The 20,002-nt window shown below is 58.6% G+C and overlaps 1 protein-coding gene across 3 annotated transcripts in view; it reads right to left on the reverse strand.

The window, feature by feature from the left end:
• The window catches only part of SPNS2 (sphingolipid transporter 2), a 51,070-nt gene that overhangs the window by 3,561 nt on the left and 27,507 nt on the right, over window positions 1-20,002 (reverse strand). Inside the window, exons 4-12 of one of the 3 annotated variants that reach the window (XR_006355651.1) lie at window positions 17,378-17,529; window positions 16,208-16,274; window positions 14,474-14,616; window positions 13,281-13,433; window positions 12,897-13,113; window positions 8,724-8,789; window positions 6,344-6,442; window positions 4,537-4,700; window positions 2,303-2,340 (exon numbers count right to left, since the gene is read on the reverse strand). Coding sequence is in view for 2 of the 3 variants with exons in the window: in XM_043994874.1 (XP_043850809.1) it covers window positions 4,537-4,700; window positions 6,344-6,442; window positions 8,724-8,789; window positions 12,897-13,113; window positions 13,281-13,433; window positions 14,474-14,616; window positions 16,208-16,274; window positions 17,378-17,529 (1,061 nt within the window). In the remaining variant the exon portion in view is untranslated. The remainder of the gene's footprint in view (window positions 1-2,302; window positions 2,341-4,536; window positions 4,701-6,343; window positions 6,443-8,723; window positions 8,790-12,896; window positions 13,114-13,280; window positions 13,434-14,473; window positions 14,617-16,207; window positions 16,275-17,377; window positions 17,530-20,002) is intronic. The other 2 variants (XM_043994874.1, XM_043994875.1) reach the window with 2 other exon arrangements.

A 20,002-nucleotide genomic window follows, 5' to 3' on the forward strand; every position in this document is an offset into this window, starting at 1 on the left:
GAAAGGACACAAGGTAGGAGGGGGGGGGCGGGGATTGGAATGAGATAGGAAAGAGTGACACAGAAATAGAGAGACAGGAGACAAGAAAGATAGAGGCAGAGAGAGACAGAGAGAGAGAGAGACAGGAGACAGAGACAGAGAGACACAGACACAGAAATAGAGAGACAGGAGACAAGAAAGATAGAGGCAGAGAGAGACAGAGAGAGAGAGAGACAGGAGACAGAGAGACACAGACACAGAAATAGAGAGACAGGAGACAAGAAAGATAGAGGCAGAGAGAGACAGAGAGAGAGAGAGACAGGAGACAGAGACAGAGAGACACAGACACAGAAATAGAGAGACAGGAGACAAGAAAGATAGAGGCAGAGAGAGACAGAGAGAGAGAGAGACAGGAGACAGAGACAGAGAGACACAGACACAGAAATAGAGAGACAGGAGACAAGAAAGATAGAGGCAGAGAGAGACAGAGAGAGAGAGAGACAGGAGACAGAGACAGAGAGACACAGACACAGAAATAGAGAGACAGGAGACAAGAAAGATAGAGGCAGAGAGAGACAGAGAGAGAGAGAGACAGGAGACAGAGACAGAGAGACACAGACACAGAAATAGAGAGACAGGAGACAAGAAAGATAGAGGCAGAGAGAGACAGAGAGAGAGAGAGACAGGAGACAGAGACAGAAACAGACACAGAAATAGAGAGACAGGAGACAAGAAAGATAGAGGCAGAGAGAGACAGAGAGACAGGAGACAGAGACAGAGAGACACAGACACAGAAATAGAGAGACAGGAGACAAGAAAGATAGAGGCAGAGAGAGACAGAGAGAGAGAGAGACAGGAGACAGAGACAGAAACAGACACAGAAATAGAGAGACAGGAGACAAGAAAGATAGAGGCAGAGAGAGACAGAGAGAGAGAGAGACAGGAGACAGAGACAGAGAGACACAGACACAGAAATAGAGAGACAGGAGACAAGAAAGATAGAGGCAGAGAGAGACAGAGAGAGAGAGAGAGACAGGAGACAGAGACAGAGAGACACAGACACAGAAATAGAGAGACAGGAGACAAGAAAGATAGAGGCAGAGAGAGACAGAGAGAGAGAGAGACAGGAGACAGAGACAGAGAGACACAGACACAGAAATAGAGAGACAGGAGACAAGAAAGATAGAGGCAGAGAGAGACAGAGAGAGAGAGAGACAGGAGACAGAGACAGAAACAGACACAGAAATAGAGAGACAGGAGACAAGAAAGATAGAGAGAGAGAGAGACAGGAGACAGAGACAGAGAGACACAGACACAGAAATAGAGAGACAGGAGACAAGAAAGATAGAGGCAGAGAGAGACAGAGAGAGAGAGAGACAGGAGACAGAGACAGAGAGACACAGACACAGAAATAGAGAGACAGGAGACAAGAAAGATAGAGGCAGAGAGAGACAGAGAGAGAGAGAGACAGGAGACAGAGACAGAGAGACACAGACACAGAAATAGAGAGACAGGAGACAAGAAAGATAGAGGCAGAGAGAGACAGAGAGAGAGAGAGACAGGAGACAGAGACAGAGAGACACAGACACAGAAATAGAGAGACAGGAGACAAGAAAGATAGAGGCAGACAGAGACAGAGAGAGAGAGAGACAGGAGACAGAGACAGAGAGACACAGACACAGAAATAGAGAGACAGGAGACAGAGACAGAAGAAAGATAGAGGCAGACAGAGACAGAGACAGAGACAGAGAGAGGCAGCCTTGAAGGATGAGGTGGGTAAGGAGAGACCAGCAGCCCTGGCGCTGCAGCCTTTCTGATCCCCTGCAAGTCCCGCCCACCCCATCTGACACACACAGCAATCACCCTAGTGGGTGACACAGACTATTCTCATCCAACCCACACGGCCTTGAGGGGTAACCAGTCCAAGTGTTCTTGTCAGCATTTTGCAGATGGAGAAGCTGAGGTGAGAGCGCAGCCAGTCCCACGACCGGCTGGCCCCTGCAGCAGGCTGCCCCACCACCATCTCCTGGGCAAAGGCCCTGCATGCAGGGATCCAGCCTCCTTCCCCTTCTCCTCATGCCCAGCATGCCAGCTGCAGCCCTAGCCCTGCCCTGTCCTGCCTGGGCAGCTGCCCCAAGCCTCTTGGCAGCCCCATGCCTATGCCCCCCTCCTGGCTGGCCTTGACCACGGCTCCTAACTAACCCATCCCAGTGCAGGCAGCGGTAGGTGCTGGGGCAGCCCCGGCAGGGCCTGGGTCAGCGGGCGGGAGGCAGAGCCCAGGGGATGCCAAGCAGCCCCACCCAGGAGCCAAGCTGCCCTTTACCTGGATGCCACACTCAGCTGGCTAACTCCCGAGGGCCCCTGCAGGGGAATGACCGAGAGCAAAGGGTGAGCGTGGCCCCTGGCCCTGGCCCCGGCCGCACCAGCCCCCACCCACTCTGGACCCAAGTTGGGCCCGGAGCCAAGGGGCCTGCCCTGACCCTCTGCGGCATGCCGGCGAGTCCTGGACAAAGAACGGTCCTGGTCCGCCTCATCCTTCCCGGCCTGGGCTCCTGGGATTCTCCAGGGATCTCACCTTGGCCCACCCACGGGGGGAGGGGGCTCCTGGAGAGTCACCCACCCTCCCACTCAAAGACTCCCAGCTGCCATCCGGCCCCGCCCAGGTCCTCAGCAGAGGCCACACCCAGGTAAAGCCACTACCTATTCTTGCACCTCTCCCCTTCCCCGCAGGCCTCTGCTTTCAAGAACCCCCTTCACTAGAGCTCCCCTCCCTCGGGGTCTCCACACCCCTGAGAGCTGCAGGGAGGAGCGCTCTCCGCTCCACGCCCCAAGCCACCCACAAGCCACCTCTTATCTCTCCCTCCTCCCCCACTTCTTGGATCTCCTCAGTTGCCCATTGTGGGCGATTCTGTCTGTGCCTATCACCATGGCCAAGATCCCGATTCAGGCCCCTGCTTCTCATGGGACCAACAGAGAAGAGAGCGCTGACCTGCGTGGGAATCCTACCTCAGACGCTTACTAGCTGTGGGACCCTGGGCAAGTCACGGCACCTCTGTCTGCCTTAGTTTCCCCATCTGTCAAGTGGGAGTAAGAGCAGCACCTGGCTCCCAGGGCTGTTGAGGGCCCAAATGAGATCACAGCTGCCATTATTAGGTGTCTCCCCCTCCACAGAGCTAGTGAGGCCCCTCTCCTGCTCCAGAATCCACGTGTGCCTCATTGCTTTGGCTCCCCAACCCCTTTCTCCCTTCCCGGACTCCTTCTGAATCCCTCCCCTGCCCACAAGTTCAGGCTCAGCCAGCTCTGTGGGGCCCTTGTCACAGCTCCCAGGGAGACTCCTCCCTTTGGCCAGAATGGCAGGCCTCCTCTCTCTGATGCCCCTTCTGCCTGGCACTGGCAAGCCCCATGACTGGGGCCCTGTACCAGGCTGTCCCAGACGGAGCCCCGCTAAAACAGCCCGGGAGCCAGCCCAGGCCCAGTGCTAGTCTGAAGGCTCCCAGGGCCTTGAGCACAGGGGTGGTTTGGGTGGGCCTGGTGCCCGGCATGAGGGGTCATTTCCCAGCACCTTCGGCACCAAGTGGTGCAGACCCTGTCAGCATGTCCGTGCCCAGCGTGCCAGAGGGCTCCCAGGGCCCCTGAGTCGTGGGGTGCAGCAGTGGTCTCGAGGCTTCCCTGCTGCCAACCTCCCTATGATGTGTGTGCTGAGCCGGGAGAGAGGGCCCAGGGGCTGGGCAGCCTCCTGCTGTGGCTGGGGTCCTCTCCTCCTGGGCCATTTCCATAGGAAATAAGACTTCTGCCCGGGAACAGACTCCCAGATCACCAGAGCTCAGGACGGGCTTGGACACTGCCTGGCCCAACCGCCTCACAACTGGGGAAATCGAGGCCTTTCTCCCACGGGCTCCTCCCCTCCTCCCTGACTCCCACCAGACAAATAAAGGAGACCTGCCCTACATCCGGCAAGTGCCACGGCAGCCTGAGCCCAGGCAGTGCGTGGCACGCAGATGGTTCAGAGATGCACTTGGGGCCAGACCCCGGGGGCTTCTGGGAAGAGCTGGGCTCGTGGAGCATGGCTCAGGTGCCAGCGCACACCCCCTGGGGCTGCATGGGGGATAAAGCAGGGGAGGCAGATAGGCCGTCTCTTCCCTTCCCCGTCTACCCCGTCTGCTTCCTTGTTGGCCTTGTGCCTCGGTCATCCTTGGCACAGACAGTGGGCCGAAGGCAAGGAGGGGTGACCACATGGTGGCCACCTGGGATGGCTGAGAGCGGGCACAGCTCCTGCCCCCTGGGCATTGCCAGGGACGTCTGCAAAGGCTCAGGGCACTCACCGGGGCCCTTAGCACCCCCTCACAAGGGGACTCTCGGCCTTGTCCTTGAAAGCCCTGGCAAAAGTATCCATGTGGGCGTCCTGCCTGGAGGCTGTGTGGGATCCCATGGTGCTAAAGAGGAGAGTGGCCTGGCCCGAAGCCTGGCTGCCCCTGCAGGGGGCCAGGGTAGGGGGCTCCCTGGGCCATCCCCTGTCTCCTCCCCCATTCCACCCCTGCCCCCTTGACAGCCACTTACTGCTGCTCGGCCTTGGCTCGGTCACTGAGGAAGAAGAGGGCCGTGGCGAGGAAGAACATGCCGCCCAGGACCACCACGAAGGGGCAGAGCATGAGGGCATAGCCCAGGCTGAGGAACTCCCAGAGCGAGGACTCACGGGTGCTCTGGCGGATCAGGTCAGAGATCTGCAAAAGGGAGGCCCTGAACCAAGGGCAGAGGTCTTCTGGGAACCCCGTCCCCCTACAGTGCCCAGGGTGCCTGAGGCCATCGCCTGTGCACGCACACGTGCACACACACACACACATGCACACACACTCTGTGCTCTGCGCACACACACACATACAGACACCCTCTGTGCTCTGTGTGCACACACACACACTCACCCCTTCCATGTTCTGCACACAAACACGCACACACACAGACACCCTCTGTGCTCTGTGTGCACACACACACACACCCTCCGTGCTCTGCACACACACACACATACACACTCACCCATTCCATGTTCTGCACACACACACACACCCTCTATGCTCTGCACACACACACACACACTCACCCCTTCCATGTTCTGCGTGCACACACACACACTCACCCCTTCCATGTTCTGCGCGCACACACACACACACACACACACCCTCTGTGCTCTGTGTGCGCACACACACACACCCACTCACCCCTTCCATGTTCTGCACACAAACACGCACACACACAGACACCCTCTGTGCTCTGTGTGCACACACACACACACCCTCCGTGCTCTGCACACACACACACATACACACTCACCCATTCCATGTTCTGCACACACACACACACCCTCTATGCTCTGCACACACACACACACACACACACTCACCCCTTCCATGTTCTGCGTGCACACACACACACTCACCCCTTCCATGTTCTGCGCGCGCACACACACACACACACACACACCCTCCGTGCTCTGCACACACACACACACATACACACTCACCCATTCCATGTTCTGCACACACACACACCCTCTATGCTCTGCACACACACACACACACACACACACACACCCTCTGTGCTCTGTGTGCACACACACACACACCCACTCACCCCTTCCATGTTCTGCACACAAACACACACACACAGACACCCTCTGTGCTCTGTGTGCACACACACACACCCTCCATGCTCTGTGCACACACACACACAAACTCACCCCTTCCATGTTCTGCACACAAACATACACACACAAAGACACCCTCTGTGCTCTGTGTGCACACACACACAGCCTCCATGCTCTGTGCGCACGCACACACACACACACCCTCCATGCTCTGCGCACACACACATACACCCTCCGTGCTTTGCACACATGTGCACATGCACACCCTCGGTGCTCTGAACATGTGTGTGCACACACACGCACACCCTCCATGCTCTGATCCCAGTAGCCATGTCCCCATCTCCTGCCCCTGAGTGCCATCCCATAAGCCCAGACCCATGGCCTCTGCTGACCCCATCTAGGGAAGCTCCCCTTGACCCTACACTTGCACTCCCATGCTTCCCGCTGGAGGCCCCCAGCTCCACTCCCCACCCTCCACTACAGGTAGAGGCACCTCTCTGGGAAGGAAGCCCAGGCAAAGAGACACAGCATGAGCAGAGATGGGAAAGCCTTGGGCATTGTGTGGCACCCAGGGGTGGCCCCCCCCCTCGCCCCCAGCAGGTGTGCTTAGGTCCTGGGTTCACGTCAGAAAATGAAGCAGACGGGCTGGGCTAGTGCCCCTTTTGGTCCGGGGGAGGCTCCCCAAGATGTGCCCCACCCCCAGCCCCTGGCCCGGGGCCTACTCACAAAGCCAACGAGGTAGGGGCTTCCCGCGTCTCCCAGCAGGTGAGATGTGAAACTCTGGAGAGCCACAGCAGTCGCTCGGCGGGTAGGGATGACCACGTACTGCAAGGGGGCAGGAGGGCAAGCTTAGGAGGCAATCTTGGGCTTGGGGGCCTGGCCCCGAGTCTGTAATGAGTTCTGGTCTCTGCCTAGCCCTTCTCAAAGTCGAGGGCCCTCCATCCCTCCCTTGTTGTATGGTGTCCCTGCAGGCCTGCTGCCCACCCCGGGACCCCTCCCCTGCAACTCTGCTTTGTGAGTGTCTAATGGGAGGGTGTCAGCCAGGTGGGGGGTGGAGGCCTCCCTGAGGGGCGCCCCTCCAGTGCCAGAGGGACCCGGCTGAGCTGGCCTCCCCTTCCCCGAAGCCCCCATGGGCCTGGACTGAGGCAGAGGAAGCCTGACTCATGGCTCTGAGGACTCGTGATGGGAATGGGACGAGACCCAAATGACTGTCCTCTACACAGAAGGCTGCGCCAGGTCCCTGGGGTGGGGGCCAGTGACCCATGAGGAGAACGGGGTGTGTGAATGTGGTCAGTGAAGCTGAGTTGTGTGGGACCCAACCGCCTCCTGCAGCAGGGGGTGGCCTGCCCTTCCCCAGCCCAGGCCAGCAGCCGCAAAGGAGGTGGGCCAGTGAGGCTTGTAACAAGGGAAGCCAAGGGGAGTGGAGAGGCCAGACCTTGGGCTCCCTCCTCACACTTGAGCACCGGGGCCCTTCTCTGGAAGCTGGGATCTGGGATGCCCCCCAGCCAGCCCAGGAGTCCCCCTCCCTGACCCAGAGATGGCTGGGAACATGGACACAGGGCACCAGGATGCAGCCATGGCTGTGGAACCCCCAGGGGAGGAGGGAGAGGGGGGATGGACCGGCTGAGTGGATGGAAGAGCTTGCCTGGCAGGAAGCTGCCCCCTCCCCAGGAATGCTCCCAACCCGGACGCTTCCTTCCTCCCATTGTCCCCACAGCCCTCCTCCCTGCCCCCGTCCCTGATCTCCCCATCCCCAGAGCCTTCTTCAGCCACACCTACATTCCTGTGCGGGCCATGCCTGTGGGGCCAAGCCTGTGGGGCCGGCGATGCCGGGCCCACTTTCCCCTGACATCCTCCATCCTGGCCAGCCAGGGTGCCCTCCTGTGTCCCCCCACAGCCTGGGGGAGCAGGGGCTGGGCACTCCTGTCCCCACCAGTCCCACTGAGGCAGGCCTGCAGCCAGAGACGGTTCCTACCCCTTTGAAGGGGGTCTCGCATCGGAGCCTCCTGTACTGAGGCAAAGCTGGCTCTTCTGCCAGGCACCTCACCTCTTCTCATCAACATGATGCCACCAGGCCCTAAGCGTGGCACCAGGTCTGCCCAGCACCCTCATCTTCCTTCTCTGCCCCACAGCAGGGCCTGGTGCCAAGCTTCCCTGACCAGTTGGTACCCCAAATACCTCAGGGCACAGGGCCCATCTGACTCCCACGGGTGCTGGTAAAACAATGGGTGTGGCCCCTTGTCCCAGTGCAGGGTTTGGGGTCCAGGACCCCCACACAGACCTAGGTACTGTCTGCCACACCTTCCTTCCCTCTCTCCCCTCCTGAACTCGCTCTGCTCCCATCAGGCACCTGCCTTCTGCACCAGGCTGCAGCTCAGCTGTGACCAGCTTCTCCCACCCTGCTCCCTGTGGATCTTCCCAGGCCAACTGACCCCGTGCTGACCCTCTGTCAGCTCCCAGCACCAGCCCAGGCAGCAACACTGACCAAAGGCCTCTGGGACTGAGTGGCTTTGTCTGGATGGCCTCGGCCGCCCAGCTGGTCCAAGGCTGGTGTCTGTTGCTGACCTCCCTGTAAACAGCCTTTGACAGAGCCACCAACAACACAAACACTCAGCTGGCTCCCCCCTCCACCAGAGCCTTTGCCCCAAGGCTCCGACAGTCACGGAGATGACGGAGCCACACGGGCATCGAGGGAGGCGGGTGTTGAGGGCGCAGGAGCCTGGGCTCAGCTTCTGACAGGTCTCAGATGGGCTGTTTAGTCCAAACCAGCGGCAGGCTTTGTCACACTGGGAGGCCGTCTCTGCAGTCAGTGGCCAGAGCCGCCCACTAGCAAGTCTGCCCCTTTCTCCCGCCAGGTCTCTAGCCCTCACCAGCCTCCCCTCCCCCAAGCCAGTCTGCACATCCTGACCAATCAACTTTCCTCCAGGAAACTCTCAGCTCTCAAATCCCCCAGCTGGGCTCATTTATCTAGCATTCAAAGCTTGGCATGGATGAGCACCCCTGCCCCAATTCTAGAGGTGCCACCTCTAGCCAGGACCATGTATGACAGAAGCAGGTTGGAGGAAGGGTCCTGACCGGTCCTGGGTTGGGCTGGAGGGTCACTCACCATCAAGATGTCTGCTGTGATGGCCCAGTTGGAGAAGAGCAGGGTCTCACCAATGAAGATGCAGATCTAGGTGACCAAGATGGTGGAGGAGAGGGAGGGAGGGAGGGAGGGAGGAACAGAGACAGAGACAGCTGTTAGCCTGCCTGCTGGCAGGGAGCTGACCCCTCCACCTGCTGCAGCTCACAACTGAATCACATTTGGCTGGGCCCCGAGCAGTCCCATGCCACTTTGGGAGCCCAGGCTTCCAGGGCCAAGCAGGGAGGGCACACGCATGTCTGCATCCCTGACAACACAGCCCTGATTTGAAGAGCTGACCATCTGTTGGTCATCTCAGCAGGCAGCTCCCCTCCTGCAGAAATAGGAGCTGTCTGGGCTGCTGGTGGGGGGGGGACAAAGAGCCTGGGGTCCCAGGGTCGGGAGGCCGGGTGCTGCTGCCCCAGCTTTGCCCCTCAGAGCCTTCCCTTCCTTTTCTGGCCTGGTGTGAGGATGCCAGGACATGGTGCGGGCGAGGGGCCTTCAGCAGCCAGCTTTTCTCTCAGAGTTCTTATTGCCGCCCCCTTACCTGTCCCCAGCACCGTGGGGTAGGAGGCGGGGTCCAAGGATGTCCCAGAGCTTCCCCAGGCTGCTCTGTGGGGAGCTGCCTGGGCCTTGGCCCCAGGGCTCCTGACCCCCACCAGACTTGCAGGTTTCATGGGGTCTCTCTTGGCCTACCCTGAGCCTCCTAGTCTTTTTCCCATAGCTCCAAGCCTGCCCCAGACCACTCCTCCCAAGGGCCCTGGTAAGAAGAGGGGCAGGGATGGTTACCCCCACTTACAGAAGGCTCAGAGAGGGAAAGTAAGTGGCTGAGGTCATGCCCAGTAGGGGTCCAACCTCCTGACCCCCAGTCTGGATCTCTGCACAACGTTGCCTCGTAAGGGGAGAGAGAACAGGGCCCAGCCCTTGACCTTCTCCTCAGAGACCTGGCCTGGGTCTGGGCACCCGCCCCAGCTCAGGAAGCACTCTGGGGCTCAATGCAAACCTCACACCTCAGGGGTGGGGACCTCGGAGGCTACGGAGATAGCCTAACACCCTGAGTCTCACTGTACAGAAGGAAGTGACCCGGGGAAGCAGGCAAAAAGTCAGAAAGAGGGGGAGGTTTAATAAGTCACCCACCCAGGCTGGTGCAGCTGCCAAGAAAAGTTAATGTGGCCTTAGGCTGAAGGATTGAACTTTTCATATCTTGATGATGGGATGTAGGGGTCCCCCTCTGCCCAGCCCTGTCAGACCACAGCAGGAAGATCGTGGGTGGCCACCAAGCTTCTGTCCTTATCAAGGACAGATATGAAGACAACATCTGGAAAAATGCCGTAACTCAAGAGAGATTCGTGTCAAGTCTTGTACTGGAGTTCCAGAAATTAACTTCACAAGCCCAAGACAAAGGAGGCAGGCAGGGCTGAAGAAGACCCGGGGGTCTGAGGGGACTGGAAGCTCATCCTGCTGCTTCAGCCACGTGATGTGGCTACCAATGCCACAAAAGAGGCATTGGGCTGAATGAAGAGGGGCAGAGTCCCCAGGAAGAGGAAGAGATGGGCGCCTCCTTGCCATCGTGTTTGAGGAAGAATAATGCCGGACATGTCCAGAGGAAAATGAGCAGGATTGGGGAGGGCCTTGAATTCACAAACTGGGAATATTTGAATACTCAGGGGAGACAGATCAAACCCTCAATCACCAAGCACCTAAGTGCCAGGCACTGTCCAAGGTTCTGGGATTTAAAAAAAAGGAAGGAAGACTGGAAAGAAAGAAGGAAGAAAAGAAAGATAGGGAAGAAAAGGAGGAATGGAAGGAAAAAAAGAAAGCAAGAAAAAGAAGAAGGGAGGAAGGGAAGGAGGGGGAAAGGGAAGGGAAGAAGACAAGGAGGAAAGGAAAGAAGGAAGAAAGAAAGAGGAGAAACCAGCCATGCTCTCCTGGCGCTTACAATTAATGGGGAGAGGGCATTGGCATGTGTGTCCATCTAAATGCACATACATATATAATACTTATGCGGGAGCATAATGTGAGGCCGTTAAGGGGGAGATGGGGGGCGTGGGGGGGTCAGGCCACAGTCTCAAGCTGAATCTGGAAGGAAGTGAGATGGAGGTGAGGAGGCAGGGCACTCCAGGTGGGGCAGGGGGAGAAATGCCCCGTGCAGTGGTGTGGATTGCTAGATGTGAGAAACAGAAGGAAGGTCAGTTTGTCTAGAACATAGACTGCAGGGAGGGGATCCATGTGCAAGGAGGCTGAGCCAGGTTGTGAAGGGCTTTAAAAGGTAGAGTCTATTGAGGAGCCTCAGAGAGGCCATGGGAGCCAGCAATGAGGAGATGAGTGGGAAGGAGGTGGCCCAGAGAGATTCATGCTCTTGGAGGAGTCTGCAGGTGGGGGTCAGTGAGAAGCTACGGTGATCGTTCTAAGAAGTCATCAGCAGACTTTGTTAAATGCCAACTGTGCGCTAGGTGCTGGGCTAAACACCAAGGTTGCAAAGGCAGAAGCCTCCCTCCCTGCCCTAAAGGGGCTCCCGGTCTCCTCAAGGGGGTGGGGAAAGACTGCTTGCAGAAGAGGAGATTTTGGCTGGAGAAGCTGGGAGGTGGAGGTGAGGAGGAAGTGCATCCCAGGCAGGGGGCACAGCAAGAGGAAATGCCTGGAGCCTGGAGCTGGAGGCCCTTGTTCTCACTGCGTCACCAAACATGAGGGAGGGGGTGCCAGGCATAAGTGGACTGAAAAGCTTGGGGAGTAGCTCGTGGTGGACTTTAAAAGCTTCAAGTGATTCTCTATTTGATCCTGGAGGAGTTTAATGAGTAGAGGGGTGACGTGGTCAGACGCACACTTTAGGAAAATCCCCTTGGTGGCTGAATGAAAGATGAATGAGAGTGGAGGAAGCCTTGGGGCAGGCAGGGGGCCCCCCGCCCCAGCAGCTGCTGCAATAGTGCAGGCAGGAGGTGAGGAGGGTCTGCACCAGGGTGGGAGTGAGAAATTGTAAGAAGACTTCACAGGCCTTGGCCACAGCTTGGATCTGGGCTGGAAGGGGAAGAAGATAATCAGTCCCCTTTTGGATGTGTGGAGATGTTCTATAATACATCCAGTTTGAGATGTCTGAAAGGCAGGTGAAAAACTAGAGGTGGGGGCAGCCAGGGAGACTGGGAATCCTCAGCAGAGAGATGGTCAGATGGGAGATGTTGACATCACTGAGTGAGGCAGGGCAAAGGGAGAAGAGAAGGGACCAGGACACAGCCCTGAGGGACACCCACTATTAGCAGGCATGACTTATATGGAGATCTAGACTGAGAAGGAGCAGTCAGACCCCTAGGAGAACCAGGATCGTCAGGCAGCTGGTGGCGCAGGGAATAGAATCAGGAAGACCTGAATTCAAATCCTGCCTCAGACACATCCTAGCTGTGGGACCCTGAGCAAATCACTTAACCCTGTTTGCCTCAGCTTCCTTATCTGTAAAACGTGGAAACCAGGGTTATTGTGAGGATCAAGGGAGGTAGTAATTATAAAGTGCTCAGCATTGTGCCTAGCACATAGTAGGTGCTATAGAAATGTTAGTTATTCTTATTATTAGTGTCATGGAAACCGAAAGGAGAGTAACTGACAGCGTTGTGAAGAGGTCAAGAAGGATGGACACTGAGAAAAGGCCATTAGTAGGTTTGAAAGTTAGGAAATCATTGGTCATTTTGGAGGAAAAGGTTTGGGTTAAATCCCGGGGTCGGGAGGGGAGCATCTGCCAGAAAAGGGGAGGGGCGGGGCCAAAGGGGCGTGGGACGTGCGCATGGCAAGGAGAGGGGCCGCCTCTTCATGGGGGTGTTGGGCAAAGATGGTGAAATGAAGAACGCACCTCTTTCTCCCTCCCTGAGGACGAGCGCTCGCCCCATCGCCCCAGCCCTCACCAGCCTGCCTCGTGCGGCCATACGACTGGCTTCTGGTAGCTCTGTGTGAGCCCTGCCACCTCTCCAATATCCCCAAGCCCCAAGGGCCGCAGCGCCCCGACTCCCATCGGCCCTGGGCATCCGGGAGTTCCCCTCGCAGAATCCGACTCATCCAGAAGCGCTATCCCACCTCAGCCTGCCTCGGGCCAGAAATAGGCTACTGTCCATGGTGCTGAGCACCAAAGGCCCAGGTATGCTCCCCTTCCCCTCTCCAGGACCTCTGGGGACTTACGTAGGCTCCCAGGATGCTGGTCTTGGCTGCCACGAAGATGAGACAGATGAAGATGGCTGAGCCCAGCATGCCCACTGCGCACACGAGGGGGTCTGCCCGCTGGGTCTTCAGGCGGCACCATTTGGTAGCTCCAGCCCCCGTGATCACCCCCAGGAAGCCCGTGAAGCAAGTGATGGCCCCAAAGATGAGGCTAAAGGAACAGAGGATGCCCTGAGGCCTGGGGGCAAGGGGATGAGATGCAAGGCCCTGGCAGAGGAAGGCAAGGAGGGGCAGCGGGCCGGGGTATCCCCAGAAGGTTCAGAGGGGTCCAGGACTGGGGTGGGCAGGGACAGCACAGAGCCCTGCAGAGGGACTGCCGGGACCCTCTTTGTTCTCAGGCCTCACCTGTCCCGGGTTTCACAGGGCTGGTTGCTGCAGGTCTCTGTGGTCTTCTGCACAACCTGGGCCCGGTGTAAGTATAGGGGGATCCACATGCCCAGGGCTCCAGTGGCAAAGGAGACAGCGGATGTGGCCAGAGAGGAGAAGACGTAACTGCGACTGGGGAGGAGTGAGGAGAGGTCGTCCCTTGGCATTCCCTCCCCACGCAGAGGGGGACCTGTGCCCACGTTCTCAGAGCATCTCTGAGCCCCAGGGTCAGGGCAGCATGGCCTGTCTGAGGAACCTGACACACAGCAGCCAAGCATTTCTACACTGTGGGGGCTCAACCTGTCTACACCAGGGGCTTAGCCCATCTACACTAGGGGCTCAGCCCATCTATACTGGGGGCTCAGCCAATCTACACTGGGGGCTCAACCTGTCTACACTAGGGGACTCAGTCCTTCTACACTGGGGACTTGGCCCATCTACACTAGGGGTTCCTTTCAAATGCCCTTGGAATCCCCTTCAAATTCCAAACTCTTTCTAGATCTCCCTGCCTAACCCTGGTGGCCAAGGCACAGGAAGGAAAGGTTTAGGGTCACTGGAGGTCAGGTGGGCATCCCTGGAGGATTTGGACATGGGGATTCCCAAACTCTAGCAGAGTGGGTCCACATCCTTGGGTCAGAAGGGTCATCGTAGCCAGGGTCCAGATTTGGGGGAGGGGAACCAGAGACACAGAGCAGAGAGGGCTAGCCCTGGAGAAAACCTCTGTTGGGCAGTGAGGGACAAATGTCTGTCCGGGTGGGGCTCCCTTTTCAAGAAGCAAAGTTTCTGGTGGTGCAGTAGATAAAGCACTGGCCCTGGATTCAGGGCTTGAGTTCAAATATGACCTCAAACACTTGACACTTCCTAGCTGTGTGACCCTGGGTAAGTCACTTAACCCTCATTGCTTCTCTTGCTAAGTGGGGTGCTGAGGCTGCTGCCTGGGTGGCTCCAACCCTCCCTGGGGAAGAGAAGGGACACTGGTGGAGACAAAACATTTTTCCATCTCAAAGACTTCAATGTCTATAAAGGATGACAGGGGCTGTGATGGGGCCAGAGTCAAGTGCACCCCAAGGAGCCAAAGGCAAGGAGGCCACCCCAAGGGTGCCCTGGATCCCACTGGGGGCTACACACCCACCATGGGAATGGGGGTGAGGGCGGGGCTGGAGCTGGCTTACTTTCGGATCAGCGCTCTCATGTCCCGGATCCAGGAGGTGCGGGCCTTCAGCTGCCCCCCAAGCTGTTCCACGTGCCCCCTCCTCGCAGCGGGGACAAAAAGGAGGATGAGTGTTCCGGTGATCATGCCCATGACTGGGGACACCTGCAGGGTGGGGCAGGAGGTGCGACGGTGAGGTGGCAGGGACGGCCCAGAATCTCCTGGGGAGGCCTCGGCCCCCGTCCTTTATTCATCCTCAACCTCATCTCAGGGGAGATGCCAGCTGCCTGATGGCTGCCGGGAGATCAGCCTGGGGCTGAGGTTGAGGCCCTTCCCTCCCCATCATGTGCCTGGGTGGGAAGGGGGCAATGAGGCCAGTCAAGGTCCTGGGAGGTTAGAATTGCCGGAAGCCCAGTAGCTCAGGCCCCTCAGGGCGGAAGCTGCAAACAAAGGGTTTTTTCCTCAAAGCAGGAAGCCCCCTGAGCCCCAGAGGCTCTGACGGCAGGGAGGCCCTGGCTGATTTAGTGTGGCCAGGCCAGCCAGCTCCCAGGCTGGGGCAGAGAGAAGGGAAGTAGCAGTTGAGCTGCGGCCTGCTGCCCCCAGGGCAGCGCCTCCCCCTCAGGCTCCCTGGGCTCTTTGTGCAGACAGCCTCAAGCCTGGCTTTCCTCTGCAGGCCTGGGAGCCCTGTCCACCCCACCACCACCAGGAGTGAACCCGAAGGCTTCTCAAAGGTCATTGGGTCCACATCTCCCTGGCTTTATAGATCAGGAAACTGAGGTCCACTAGGGGACGATGACTAGTCCAGCCACCCCACGAGGATACAGCAAAGCCAAGATTCGCACCCAGGCCCAGTGCACCCTGTCCACAGTAGTGAACTCTATCTAGGTCAGGAACCCATCCTTACTTCCCTGTGGTCTTCAGTGAAGCCCGGCCTGGGGCCCACTGGCCTCCCCCAAATCTCCAAAGATGCATCAGTCACAGGCTCTTGGCCTTGGAGGGGGGGACCTTGGAGGAAGTCTAGTCCCAGCTATGGGTAACTGTGTGTCCTGGGGGGGAGGGTTGTCCAGCCTCTGTTTGGAGACCGCCAGGGAGGGGAAGCCCGTCTCCTGGGAATCACCCACTCTACACAGGGAGAGCTCTCACCGGGAGGTCTCTTTGCAATGGATTGATTGATTTCCCATGCCGCCCTCCCCCAGTGCTCCAGATTCGGCCCTGGGAGCCCCTCCCACACAAGACCCTTCTCCTCTCTCCCTCTTCTCCAGCTTCCACCCTCCCCATGATTTCTTCCATGCCCGACGGCACTCCTGAGTTCCAGAGCTGCTCCAAAGTGCAGCTGGTCCTTGGCCAAGAGCCGGGTCCAGCCTGGGCCAGGCACCCCCCCCACCCCAGACAGAGCTGGTTCCCATACAGCCCCACAGGCTCAAGGGAGCACCTTGTGGCCCTGGTGGGGAGTTATCTGTGGGTCTAAGCTCTTTGTGGGCCCTCCTGGGGCCTCCTGGCCGTGGTCACAGATCTGGGCTGGCTCAGGGTCAGGGGATGGAGTCTCCCCAGTCACAGCCCTCAGCTTGTTCTCCCAGCTGCCAGGGGACCCAGAGGAGGAGCCCTGGCTGAGAGGGGGGTGTTCCTGGGTCTGCCACTGGCTGGGCCAAGAGCAGATCACTGAGGCTTTGGGGCTGTTTCCTCATCTGTAAAATGACTTAAGTAAAAGTGTCATGAGGATTAACAAGATCACGAGGAAGTAGGAAATGCCACTTACCCTCAGGGCCCAATGCCAGTCTCCGGCCACCTGCTTCACACTTGAACCAGTGATGTAGCCCAGGCCACTGAAAAAGGAGACCGTGGGGTGAGAAGTAGGAGCAGGGAGAAGGGGTGAGAGGAGGCAGGAGGGGGAGGAGGAGGGAAGAGGGAAAAGGGGTGGGAGGAGGGAGGCAGGGTGGGAGGAAGGAGGCAAAGTGGGAGGAAGGAGGCAAAGTGGGAGGAGGGAGCAGGGAGGCAGGGTGAGAGGAGGGAGGCAGGGTGGGAGCAGGGAGGCAAAGTGGGAGGAAGGAGGCAAAGTGGGAGGAGGGAGCAGGGAAGCAGGGTGAGAGGAGGGAGGCAGGGTGGGAGGAGGGAGCAGGGAGGCAGGGTAAGAGGAGGGAGGCAGGATGGGAGGAGGGAGGCAGGGTGGGAGCAGAGAGGCAGGGTGAGAGGAGGGAGCAGGGAGGCAGGGTAGGAGGAGGGAGCAGGGAGGCAAGGTGAGAGGAGGGAGGCAGGGTGGGAGCAGGGAGGCAAGGTGAGAGGAGGGAGGCAGGGTGGGAGCAGGGAGGCAAGGTGAGAGGAGGGAGCAGGGAGGCAGGGTGGGAGCAGAGAGGCAGGGTGAGAGGAGGGAGCAGGGAGGCAGGGTGGGAGCAGGGAGGCAAGGTGAGAGGAGGGAGCAGGGAGGCAGGGTGGGAGCAGAGAGGCAGGGTGAGAGGAGGGAGCAGGGAGGCAGGGTGGGAGGAGGGAGCAGGGAGGCAGGGTGGGAGCAGGGAGGCAAGGTGAGAGGAGGGAGGCAGGGTGGGAGGAGGGAGGCAGGGTGGGAGGAGGGAGACACCAGTTCACAACTAAGACCAAGAGGATCCCCCCTCCCCAAGCAAGCTCGAAGAGACACTGACCATGATCGGGCCCCTTGGGGGACTGGAAGGAAGGCAAACCCAGGCCTGTTTTGACCCTTGAGGACATTGCCCAGCTGCTTCTCTATAGAAAACTATCCTCGTCCTCCCAGTAGAGACTTTTGGGAGAGAAGGGACCCTGGGCAGCCCCAGTCCCCAGGAAGGTGAGAACAGGGGGAGGGTCCCCAGGCCAGGCTGGGCCAAGCTTTCCCTCCCAAACCACCCTCCCCTGTTCCCAGGGTCCCTCCCCCCAGGTGGGGTGGCTCAGGGCCTGCCTCAGCCACAGCCTTTCCTACCTGCCCAGCGGGATGGCGAAGTAGAAGATGGACAACATGAGAGTCCTCGTGTTCTTGTTGAAGAGGTCACCGATGATGGTGGGGGCGATGGTGGAGTAGCTGGCTTCTCCAATCCCGACCAAGCCCCTTGAGAGGACCAGGAGCCAGAAATACTTCGGGTACAGAGGGGAGGGAGAAGAGCCGTCAAGAGAGATGTTGGGGGCCCCTGGGCCGCTGTGGGCCGGGCTCTACTCCCAGGCCGGGCCAGACACCCCCGTGGAGAGGCGGGAGCCCCGCAGCTAGTGTCTGAAACTAGATGAGACTCAGGTCTTCCTGATCTGTTCAAACATGGGATGGGGGCTTGACTGCTCACCTGCTGGATTGAGACAGGCAGGCCCATCCCATGGCTCAACTAGGGAGAACTCTGTAAACACACACACTTACACACTCACACTCCAGCACACACATTCACATACACACACTCTCATACACTCACACGGATACACACTCACTCTTGCCCTGGCCAGGTGTCCCATACCAGCCTCGCCCACATGTCCACCCATAGTCCCAGCCTCCATACTGGGGTTTCAAGGTGGCATTTTGGGCATGCCTGCCAGCAGGCCACTCTTAACTTAATTCATTGTTATCCACAAACTACCAAGGGGCTTGTCCACCCTAAAGCCACTGCTCTTGGTAATGGCCCCAAATCTACAGGAAGGAAAGAAAGATCTAATTAGGTCTTTACCCTTACAATGGACCAGATACCAGTTGGATTGGTGAGGGAGGCTGGCAAGGGAAGGAGGGGAAGGGAGAAGAGAAGATTGTTGGGGGGAGAGGAGACAGAGAAGAGAGACAGAGGGGAGAGAGGAAGAGAGGAGAAAGAGGAAAGAGAGAAACAGAGAGAGGGGAGAGACAGACTGACAGAGACAGAAAAACAGAGAGAGAGCCAGAGAGCTAGGGAAAGCACACCTCGTGCCTCGGACTCTGGCTCTAATGAGCTTAGAGGCTGACTGATGGCAAGGAGATCCAGTCCTGGGCAGCCCCCTAATCTGCCCAAGCATGCACAGAGCTGGGGCCAGGGTGTCAGGTGATACCAACTAGGGGCTCCCAGTGGGGCCCTCCTGGAGCCAGCATCCCAGGAAGGGACTCTCTTCTGCCAGGAAAGGGCGGGGGGAGGGGCACTGAGCTGGAGAGGAGGCTTCTGAGGCCTGGACAACTCGAGGAGAAGCCCTGCCCTCCCTCTCACGCTCCCTGGATGCCCTGGCCTAGGGTCTGTCTTAGCTGAGGGCCTCCCTCCAGGGTCTGAGGGGAGGAGCTGCTGTCAGCACAGCCTCACATGCCCTAAGATCCACTCTGCTCACAGAGTGGGACCCAGAACCCCTGCCAGCTCAGGCCCCCCCTCCTTCCCGCCCAGTCCATCCCACTCCCTGGGGCCCACCAGCTTCCCAGCATCCTTCACCACAGCTGTCCACACTCCTCCCCTCAGGCCCTCCCTCCTGGCTCAGAATCTGCCCCCCCCTCCCGCCGGGAGGAGGGACCAGTTGGCCCGGACACCCCCACGACTCTGCAAGAGGGAGTGAGGCTGATGGCTAATGCCACCTCAGCTCTGCCTCACTTTGAGCCGATTCACTCAACGATGTCATTGGTCCTCTTCAAGAGTGGCCGTTCTGCCACCACTAGTGAGGCCCATGTCACTAGGGGGCCTCAAACACTCACTAGCTGTGCAACCCGTCAACCTCTGTTTTCTCACTATAAAATGGGAGAATAGCAGCAGCTCCCTTTCAGGCCCATGAGGCCTAAATTAGGGGCCACCTAGAGGGGACCTGTCCACCTTCGAGCCTCGCCCTTGTCCCCTAGGGCCCTCCCGGCCTGGCAGGGCTTCCTGGGAAGCCATTATCAAAGGACACCTCTCAACCCCTCATCTCCCTGAACCGGCCTTGGCCTCTCCTGGAAATGGGCTCCATCTGGAGACTGTTCTCTGAGCCCGGGCCCCACTTCCCTCACTCTCAACAAGCCCCCTCCTCTCCCTCCCTGACCCTGCCAAGCCATCCCCATTCCTCCAGCCTGGCTTCCTGGGCTCTCTACCCAGGCTTGCCCACATCACATGTCCCCTGGATACCTCTCTCTTGGCCCAGGCCCCACCCCGCCCAGAAGGGAATGCTTGTTGCTGCTTCAGGGCAGTCCAGTCCCCCAAATGAGCTGACCAGTGCCTGGCTTTGATGCTCAGGGAGGGGGAGGGGGCAGGCAGTGGATGCTGGTGGAATAAATGACCAGATGAGCCCTTTGGGGTGAGTCTGTGCTGCAGTGGGCGGGCATTCATCTCAGCCTTCTTTGAGACCAACACGCTCTGGGGTCTGGCAGCCAGGTCCTCCTATGGGCAGGGCTCGGGGGACAAGAACCGGATCGTCCCTGCCCTCGCACTTAGACTTGGCCAGGACTAGACAGGAGGGAGCTGAGCCCTGAAGGGAGGAGGGATTCCAAGGAGGGCAGAGAGGGGAGAGCACTCCAGGCAGGCTTGGCCGAGACGCTCCAGTGCACGAAGGAAAAGGGCTTCCAATGGCAAACTGAGGGGTGTGGGTTTGCCCCTAGGGGTAATGAGGAGCCATAGGATGTTATTGAGCAGGAGAATGGAAAGTCCCTCTGGCA

This window comes from Dromiciops gliroides, chromosome 3, assembly GCF_019393635.1.
Source record: "Dromiciops gliroides isolate mDroGli1 chromosome 3, mDroGli1.pri, whole genome shotgun sequence".
NCBI classification, from domain to species: Eukaryota; Metazoa; Chordata; class Mammalia; order Microbiotheria; family Microbiotheriidae; genus Dromiciops; species Dromiciops gliroides.